Source organism: Gobius niger (genome assembly GCF_951799975.1).
Source record: "Gobius niger genome assembly, chromosome: 4".
Classification (NCBI taxonomy): Eukaryota; Metazoa; Chordata; class Actinopteri; order Gobiiformes; family Gobiidae; genus Gobius; species Gobius niger.
In genome coordinates this window covers 17838198-17847737 of record NC_136855.1, presented here as the reverse complement: position 1 = coordinate 17847737, position 9540 = coordinate 17838198, and the positions used below count along the sequence as shown (strand labels likewise).

The 9540-nt window shown below is 40.1% G+C and overlaps 2 protein-coding genes across 2 annotated transcripts; both read left to right on the top strand.

The window, feature by feature from the left end:
* Window positions 1-1213: 1213 nt before the first annotated feature.
* On the top strand, window positions 1214-2720 carry LOC306962197 (ATP synthase F(0) complex subunit C3, mitochondrial-like). Its single transcript, XM_079555284.1, has 4 exons — window positions 1214-1355; window positions 1725-1796; window positions 1885-2081; window positions 2370-2720. Exons 1-4 carry the CDS (start codon window positions 1317-1319, stop codon window positions 2482-2484), a joined length of 423 nt encoding a protein of 140 aa, XP_079411410.1. The 5' UTR covers window positions 1214-1316; the 3' UTR covers window positions 2485-2720.
* Window positions 2721-3628: 908 nt separating this feature from the next.
* On the top strand, window positions 3629-7125 carry nsun3 (NOP2/Sun RNA methyltransferase 3). Its single transcript, XM_079555769.1, has 6 exons — window positions 3629-3899; window positions 4129-4220; window positions 4303-4790; window positions 5818-5972; window positions 6476-6597; window positions 6798-7125. Exons 1-6 carry the CDS (start codon window positions 3741-3743, stop codon window positions 7102-7104), a joined length of 1323 nt encoding a protein of 440 aa, XP_079411895.1. The 5' UTR covers window positions 3629-3740; the 3' UTR covers window positions 7105-7125.
* Window positions 7126-9540: the final 2415 nt, after the last annotated feature.

The following is a 9540-nucleotide window of genomic DNA, read 5'->3' as shown; positions in this document are numbered from 1 at the left end:
AGCGATGCTGTAGCTACTTCCGAGAACTTATTTCATTGAACGCTTTTAAGTCCAGATTGAGAGCACTTGAGTCGACCCTTTAAAAAGGTCGAAATCTGTGTTGAAATCTTTACCTTTACATGTTTCAGCCGCCATCTGCAGGCCGCTATCAGAAGAACAGGTACAGTTTTGGAGCTTCAGCTCTTGTTGTCCAGTTGTTGGACGGTGGCTGCTCCGCGGACAGGGCCGAAGACTGCGATACTGCGACCAGCCATCTGAAACAGCGAAAGACATACTGTACATCAGGGAGAAGAGGAGAAGTTAGGTCTGGAATTGGCCAACAGAAGGCGCTGTGGGGCTACATTCATACCAGTCAACGCAGACTGCTTTTTGCCAAGTTTTATTTCTGGTCTATGCCGTTCTGTTCCACATTTTAAGAACTCATTGGGCAAAACTTTGGATTTTACAAGTGGTAAATTCTTTCTAAATGTTTCAAGAGATGCATCGTCTCATAGGATAAAGCTCAACATTAAGTTGTCATTCAATCCGAATATCACTGATCACCAATAAAAGCCAGCACTTGGTTAAATTAGACAAATATTAAGTCATGCTTTATTAATCCCCGTAGGGCATCCTCAATGCTGCAGGGGCGGTCTGTAGGAGCAGTGGGCAGACGTGAAGCCAGGCGGTCAGAAACGCGTGGCTGGAGAAGACGACCAATTAACTTTTGACTATTGCCATAAAACTACAATGTACAACTCCGGGTTTTTTTGTTGTCAACCCAGCCTAGCCTTTTTTTTTTTCAATCTTTTTTTTTAACTTTTCACATCTTCTCTGTCAAAAAATAAGCAACCAAAAGACGTACACATTTTTATTTTCTAAAAAAAAAAATAATAATAATAAAGATGCGCTCGTGCGTACCATCGTGCGTGCGTCTGAGGAAACCGGAAAGGAAGATATTCACTGCTGCGCATGTGCACACCTCTCGTGCGTTCGACCTTTACAACAAACCGGTGAGTGCTAATCGTAACCTCCACTGTTGCAAGGTTTTGTTTAGTAATTCATTGAGGCAGCATCATACAGACTTTCTGTACTGTGGTTGCACTGTACTGAGTGACTCTGTCTTCGTAGTTTGCTGCGGTATTTGCGATAATTGTCGGGTGGGTAGCGGATTTTGACCTTATGTGTGTGCACTAACCAAGAACACAATGTACTTGAGCTGCCAATTTCCTATCACTTTAAGAATGAATGACTTCTGTGTTTGAAATGTACTGCTTTATATTACAGACTACGCGTAACACCCGACTGGTTGACCTGTGCGATACGTCCTTCTAATCATGTATGCCTGCGCGAAGTTTGTCTCCACGCCCTCTCTGGTGAGTCGAGATGAATGAATAGAGTTTACTTTGTGCACACATTATGTATCATCATAACCCACTATAGCTGTGTGTAAGCTGTGATGTCATTTAATCACAGAGTTTGTACTGTACACAACTATTGCCCAAAGTCATGTCTCTGTGCATTTTAATAATAACATGCAGCACCTTCTGAACATTATGCAACTAACTTCAGTGTGTATTTAAATACTTAATAGTTGTAGCCTATGTTATCAAACGTTTGTTGTCCATTCTGTGACATGCAACCAATATCATAAATGAAAATATGTGTAATATTTAAGTGTAATATCCGAAGTGCAAGAATTCATCTTTAGGTTGGAATTTTGTTTTGTTTTTCTTCAACACTAGGTCCGTGCTGGATCTCGGGCTCTGTACAGACCTGTGTCATCCGTAGTAATAAGTGATGCAAGGAATGGACAGGTACCGGTATATGGTTTTCCGAGCTCTGGTCTTTTTTTTTTCCCTTTCCTCGTGTAAATTAATAACTGCATCGCATCATCTTTTGCAGACTGCCTCTCTGCTCCCACAGAGTCCGGTTGGCTCTCAGCAGCAGATGGCAGTGCGTGGATTCCAGACCAGTGCGGTGAGTCGTGACATTGACACTGCTGCAAAGTTCATCGGCGCTGGAGCAGCCACTGTGGGAGTCGCTGGATCTGGAGCTGGTATTGGAACAGTGTTTGGAAGCCTCATTATTGGATATGCAAGGTATATCTGATTTTGCTGCATTATTATTTCATGATCAGCCTCCTATCATTTGGACAAATCTCATTCTAATCTCCAAACTCTACTGCATCTTTAGGTATCATTGGCTTTCTTCTGCCAAATCAGAATTTTTTATTGCAACCAAAAATACACTGCCAAACTCTTTTATGAGGCTTCAAAAGTGTTTGTTTTCACAAAAATCTGAAAATATGACTTGGGCAATTGCTATCAGGCTGTTCTGTATTTGCATAATTGTTTCATTGTTGCTTATTTACTTTCATTATTCTACAGGAACCCCTCTCTGAAGCAGCAGCTCTTCTCCTATGCCATCCTGGGCTTTGCTCTGTCTGAAGCTATGGGTCTTTTCTGTCTGATGGTTGCCTTCCTTATTCTGTTTGCCATGTAAATGGTAAAAACTGTAGTAAGGGTCAACAATGTTAACAAGAACTGTTCAAATGAATTGTCAATGTTGATAATACTTGTTCACTGGTGTTTCTTAGAGGACTGTGACCTACACAGCTGTAAAAAACTATAACAAACCAAAATCATTTTTGATTATGGAGATGTTATATTGTATATTTAATCAAATGTTTTTGTTAACCAAACAGTCAACCATTGAGACAATAAAATATTGTATTCCTACATTCTGTGACTGTTTTTATTTTATGTTTAATAATCTACATTGATTTGGAGTATTTACAAATACAATTGTTATGTATTATAAGTATCTACACCTTTTGTCCTATCTGCGGTCCACCAATTCATATTTAAAGTGCCGTTTTTAATTCAGTGCTCAATCCCCAAATGTCAAGCTAATAGATAAGCCCTTGCAAGATAACAAGACAACTAACAAATTAACTATTTAGTTATGTGTTAACGATTACCAATCAGTGTTAATTTTGACAACACATTTTAATTTAGTTTTAGTCTTAGTCTTTTGACGAAAATGTAATTCGATTTTAGTCTAGTTTTAGTCAAAAAAATATCTTCAATTTTAGTCTAGTTTTAGTCGACTAAAATTGCAAGTAAATTTAGTCGACTAAATTCAAGACAAATTTAGTCACTTTGCATTGATAATATTCATTATAATCATATTTAATCTTGTTCCTCTGCTTCATGGAGCTGCTCCACATGAAGAAAGCTCAGAGCTGTTCATTTGGCAGAGAATTTACATGATCTGAGGCTCTTTCAGACGGTCAATAGAAGTTTGGATGATTTTAGTCTCTCCTTTTCATTATTATTTAGTCTCATTTTAGTCGACTAAAATATCTGGACATTTTAGTCATAGTTTTAGTCTCATGAAAAATTTTAATTTAGTTTTAGTCCAATTTTAGTCGTCAAAAATAACACTTTGACTAAAATTAAGACTAAATATTTTAGTCGACGAAATTAACACTGTTACCAATAGATATGGTTTACATTTTTTAAATTGGTAGATGCAGTGTGTGTGTTTTATTTGGATTCATTTTGACCTCTACAAGAGCAGGCTTTATGTGAAGGCCAACGGCGGAACCAATGTCCATCGCTACGTTTGTCAGGGGACGGATATACAGAGCGTACACAAGTGACATTTCGCAGTTTTCTTTTTAAACACTTACACAAATGAAATAAACACATTTCTTATCACATGTTGATCTCACAAAGGTACATCTCATCATTTTCATGTTTTCCGTGAAGTATTGGTATAATCCATGGAAAAATACCTGGTCTACGGTCGGAAAGCGTGTAGGCTGTTCTTGGACATTTGGCTGTAGCTGTCACCATGCACAAGGCTCTTTGGTAAATCCGAGCAATAAGAAACAAAGAACTGCCACAAGCCAGGTAGGCGTTTCCTTGTACTTAAACAGTATGGATTTTAATAAAATAATATGTGGGGGGCTATATGATTGCCAACATTTTCAGAGAAAAGCTTGTAATTAGATATTCAACAACGAGCCACTCGATGTCGTTTTCGCGCATTCTCCACTAGATGTAGCCAGTTTTACATTTAAACAAACCAACTTCATTCACTTTGTATTTTTTCCTCATTCTACTGTTCTTTTTCTTTCAGCTAAGGAGAAAAAAGGTCCCATGTCAATCTGTGTTGGACCACTTTGACCATCAGTACAGGCTGGAGCTTGGGGATTTGTGGACATCTGCGAGGTAGACTTTCACAAAACTCAATATTCATCAGTCAATGTCATGCTTATATTATGGTTTTCATTGACCTTTAGCTTCTCCACAGGGCGGTCCTTTTGAACCCTGACTCTTGGCAATATGGGGTCATGCTCAATAGATTCACTGCTGTGTCAGACGTCAGACGAACTCTCAAAACCCAGGGATTTTTCAGTGTTCGGTCACAGACGGCGGAATCATCACCGCCTCCAACACAGCCTTGTTTGAAACAGCCAGAGGGAAATGGCCCAATGTCGACGGCTGAGTGCATCACCAAAGGCCTCTCTGATGGCTCTAATCTCCAGACTGATTGTGGATCTCATTGTCTGCAATCAGAGCTATCAGAAAGTCCTTTACTACAGTGCTACATCCATCCGTATCCTCAGAGATTTCCCTCACAAGCCCACAGGCCCAGCTGTTTAAAGCAGTATTACCTCCTGAATGCTGCCTCTCTTCTCCCTGTGCTGGCATTGCAAGTCAAAAATGGGGAGAACATTTTGGATCTATGTTCAGCTCCGGGAGGCAAAGCTATAGCTATAATGCAGAGCTGCAACCCAGGTGAGCCACATATACCACTGACTTTCGTGGTATTTTGTTAAAGCTTTCATTTCTTCTGTGCACAATCCTGTCAGTTTTTTTGTATGTTGTTTGAAAAGTAAATAAGCTGAACAATTGTATGGCCCATTATAGGCTTTATTAGTCAGAACAGTGGGGCGACGGTGGCACATAGAGTAGAGCGGGTCGTCTTGTGATCGGAGGATCAGTGGTTAGAATCCCGCAGGGCAAGACACTTCACCCACCTTGCCTCCAGAGTCTTCGTAGACTGTTGTTTGAATGGGTGATTGGTTCCTTGATGTACAGTGCTTTGAGTGCCTAAAGCAGGTAGAAAGGTACTATATATGTAAATGTGACCATTTAACAGTGAAACAGCTTTAACTTCTAGACTGCTGCACTTATGACCCAGTTTTAACAACAAATACCATGTTTCTCTCCCAGGCTTGTTTCTTTCAAATAATACTGTACATCTCTCATGTCCTCGAGATTCTTCTTCTTTAAGGAATAGGCCACCGTTTTTACATTCTGAGATATGTTCTTACCTGAGCTTAGACGAGTTGATGCGTACCTGTCTGGTCTTTAAGCATGCGCTCAGTCACGCAAAAACACCCAACATGTTCTTTGCATTTAGCCTCTCCTCATGGACCCAAACGGGGGTTAAGTTGGAAGCGACCAAGCTCTTCCACATTTCCTCTGTTTAAACACGGTTATGTGAGTAGTTACACGATCCAAGTATAGTCACACAAAATTAAACATGTCGATTTTCCAAGCGGATATAAAGGGTTACTATATTGTCGGGCGTAAAAATACCTTAGGATTACTTTGACGCCCGCACCGTAAAGTCGCTTCTAACTGAGCGCACTCATAAAGGCCAGACAGGTACGCATCAACTCGTCTAAGCTCAGGTAAGAACAGTATATAAAAACGGCAGCCTGTTCCTTTAAAGTAATGATCTAAAGTAGTGTGTGTAGTGACAGTTAAAAAGATTATTTAAAGGCAAACATGCTAGTTTTAATCTGTTTTGTTCCAGCACTTCTCTGCTGTAATGAACCGGATCCGCACAGGCGAGACTGGCTGGCCAAAACCCTGGAGTCTTTTCTCCCTCCCTCAGTAAACAGCTGTGTGATTGTTTCTGCACAAGACGGCCGTTATTTTGGCCAAAGCGAACCGTCCAAATATGACAAGGTGAAATGAACAACGCTGCCATGTTCTCTGCTTTTGTAGCTGGAGTTCAAGATTTAACAAATGCTGGTTCATGCTGCCTTTTCAAGGTTGTTGTTTGAAAAATATCAAAAGAGCAAGCTTTTGAAATGTGCCTAATAAGCCCAGTGGAAGTCTATGGAAAAAATTCAAAACTAGAGCCAAAGAACAAAGTGGCTGATAATGGACCAAAATGTTAAAAGGAAAGCGGAGAGCGACTTGCCATACATACTGTGAAAGTGAACAGTGGGGGACTGTGTGGATGAATAAAAGTACCTAACAAATCTAATCACACATGTCCAACTGTGCTGCAAATATTGGGTTCTGGTAAGCTCACAATTTTGGATCAATATTGGAGAACAAAACCTATGAAATAAATCATTCCGGGCAGCTATGGTCTATGGGGAGTTTTTTTTTTTTCATAGACTTGAGTTTAGCCACTTTTGTTGCTCAACCTTGTTAAAATAGTTTTATTCCATTTTCAACAGGTTTTAGTGGATGCCCCATGCTCCAATGACAGGAGTTGGCTGTATTCCTCAGGTGGTCAGCAGGGGGAGCAAAGATTAAGAGAAAGGGCAATGCTGCCTGCACTGCAAACCCAACTTCTGAAGTAAGTTACCGTTTAACAGTCTTTGGGTGTTCGGGTTCAGTATATCCTGTAACACTGGGACTTATTCAGGACGACTGATGCATAAAAGAAGAGTATTAGTATTTAGTAATGTATTATTTTAAAGGTGTCAGCTCACAACTTAACATTACTAGAAAATAAAAAAAATCATTACTCCTATTTTTCCTGTTAATTTGCTGCAGGTCTGCTTTGTCAGCTGTGTGTCGGGGGGGCACTGTGGTCTATTCAACTTGCACTCTGTCCCGCGCGGAGAACTGCTTGGTGGTGGAGGCAGTGCTGAAAGACTGTCCTGAAGCTGAACTCGAAGACCTGTGGGAGGAGCTTGCTGTTCCTTTTTCCAAACACTTTTGCTTTAGTCATGACCTGAAAGCTCCTCTTCAGAATGGCACAATTGCCCCCTGTGATTCCAAACTGGGCATTTTAGTAGTGCCTCATCCCGGTATGACCTGGGGACCCATGTTTGTATCTCGAATTCGAAGAAAGCTGTGACTTTATTTAAATTAATATGAGTCCTTATATTTATATAGTTTTATTGTGTGGTATATTTATAAAATCCTCCTTCCATCTGAAATCCCTCTTGCCTATTTTTATATTGACGGTATATTCTTCCCCTGTATCTTCAACTATGGTATTTTCAGTTGTGTTTTCCCACAAAAGTTAAGTTTCTCAACACCAACTTCTGGAAAATGTACCAAATTTAACAAACATAACGCCGCTCCAATTCCCATTATTCAGGTTGAGAACATAGCTGTGACGTTTGCAGAAGCAGTCGACAGTGTTGCTCCTGCTGTTCCTTTCACTTGAGATTCTGTTTATGACTCAAAATACAGCTTGACTTTGCCTTTTTCAAAGAGAATTCTGCTAATATAATGTGTTTTAGATTTCAAAATGTTCAGCTCGCATAACAGGCGACACATATAATACAAATGAACCACACTAAAGTTAGATGTGTGCTTAGTCACTCTCTACATCCACTACCCCAGCACCTGCCCCCGACCCAGTGTTAATTAGTGCTAGTACAGCTGCCTGTAGTTAAAGCTCTGTGACTATGGAGTTTAAGTTTCAAATGAAGAATTCGATGTCTATGATAAAGGCAATACAAAATTCAGGTGTCGTTGTGTCTTTATAAACCACAGAGAGACCATCTGACCACACAGACATTATTATCCTTAACAATTTGACACAATAACCAATTAAAATACAGTGTTCAAAAGTGTCCCTGCAGTAGCTGAAGTCACAAATGGTCAGAGTAACACATAGCTATAATAAATGATAAATATATTAAATTGTATAAACTAAAATGTGCTAATATTACACCAATGTTATTTTATCTTTGTGTTGTTAATCTATTAGAAATGCAGCTATAGTCTTTTGCAATCACAATATTTAAGTAATACAAAGATTCTATGATGAAAATGAGTTTTGCACATTCAATAATGAGTGTCTGTTCACGGTGCGGCTGCTTTTCAGCTTTATGTTGCTAAAATCTGAAATTCTGTGGAAAGCCTTAAAGGAATAGGCAACTTTTTTGCATACTGAGACATGTCCTTAACTGAGCCTAGACAAGTTGATGCGTACCTGTCTGGTCTTTACGCGTGCGCTCAGTCATGCAAAAATACCTAACAGTCACTTTCCTTGCCTGTCCCGCTGTCGTACACTTTGCTCTATTAGGTGTTAGTCCATTAAGTTGCAAGTTCAATAATAATTTTCGGACCATTTCTCCACTGCCCTTCTGTGCAGAATCTTGGACCTCATATATGTCTTCTCTTAATGTAATATTACTGTGAGCTTTAGCTGTCTTCACATGGAGATGAGCTCATTCTTGTCCATCGAACAAGACCATTTTGCTTCTTGTGGGACACTGGGTACAAGAACTATTACCGGAAAGGGCTTGGGCTTTTGCAGAACATTTTGTATGACCAAAGTTTGCTTGTTTTTATGTGACTATTTATAATCACTTGCCCCACTTTTGGCTGTACTTTTGCATGTCTTTGCAAAGTAGCCCCGGTATCAGGTATGTACATGGCACTGTATAACATAGCTGTGTCGTATAATTATGCATGTTATAGGCCAAAGTGAGTCTTCATTGGGGTTAACCATGTTCGTGACCTTTGTGTGAACTCGTGCTTGTTGATGCTCCCCATATTGCTGTGTTTCCTCTGGGGTAGAATTTCTAAGCAGCTTTGCCTCCACTTCAAAGGCAGCGAATGTAGGCCTGCTTTGCATAATCAGGTGGGGAACAGCTTTTTGCCACAGAGGCAGGAATTAATTTGTGGCACCGCCAGATGTAATCATTAAAAGCCCGGTCATTGACAGTGCAGTGGGAGGAGGAGGGGAAATTAGCTAGAACAGTAGATGGAGATATGTGGCATTGAGTGGTCATATGTTGGAGAGGACAATAGGCGGATAATCCCAAAGAGCTTAGTTTGGCCATGAAGACTTTTGTTCAGAGTTAGTCCAGAGTGTAACATAAAGCTGATGATGACTTTCACACATTTAGACAGTTTATACTTGTTTTTAGTCTTCAAATATTAAATACCATTGATAGGAACATCACAATGGTGTTAATAACAGAATAGCTATTGAATAAAATGGCAAAAGACATTCGGCTAAAAATAATGAACAGGCGCAAAACCCATTACAAAAGCTGCTCTAACTAGACCATGAAGTAGTCACAGTTCTCTGTTGAGATGTAGGTCCCATGAGGAAAGGTTTTGGAACTACAGCTCTATTATGTAGAGAATATGCAGCCGCGAAGGATGGAGAGAGAAAGTAAGAACAAATGGAGCGGAACCTCGGCTGTTGCGTTGAAGCGCTTTATTAGCTGAAGTAGTTATGCTAAATGTACTTTGGGCGGCAGGGTGGTGCAGAGGTTAGCTCTTGTGCCCCACAGCAAGATTGTCCAGGGTTCAATTCTCACCTGGA

What these genes read in the sequence shown, in the direction of transcription:
- LOC306962197 (XM_079555284.1), top strand. Translation starts at nt 1,317, where the DNA reads ATGTATGCCTGCGCGAAGTTTGTCTCCACGCCCTCTCTG. An exon ending in TTGTCTCCACGCCCTCTCTG is followed by an intron (nt 1,356 to 1,724) that starts GTGAGTCGAGAT and finishes CTTCAACACTAG; the next exon opens with GTCCGTGCTGGATCTCGGGC. An exon ending in CTCATTATTGGATATGCAAG is followed by an intron (nt 2,082 to 2,369) that starts GTATATCTGATT and finishes ATTATTCTACAG; the next exon opens with GAACCCCTCTCTGAAGCAGC.
- nsun3 (XM_079555769.1), top strand. Translation starts at nt 3,741, where the DNA reads ATGTTTTCCGTGAAGTATTGGTATAATCCATGGAAAAATACCTGGTCT. An exon ending in AAAGAACTGCCACAAGCCAG is followed by an intron (nt 3,900 to 4,128) that starts GTAGGCGTTTCC and finishes TTTTTCTTTCAG; the next exon opens with CTAAGGAGAAAAAAGGTCCC. An exon ending in AATGCAGAGCTGCAACCCAG is followed by an intron (nt 4,791 to 5,817) that starts GTGAGCCACATA and finishes GTTTTGTTCCAG; the next exon opens with CACTTCTCTGCTGTAATGAA.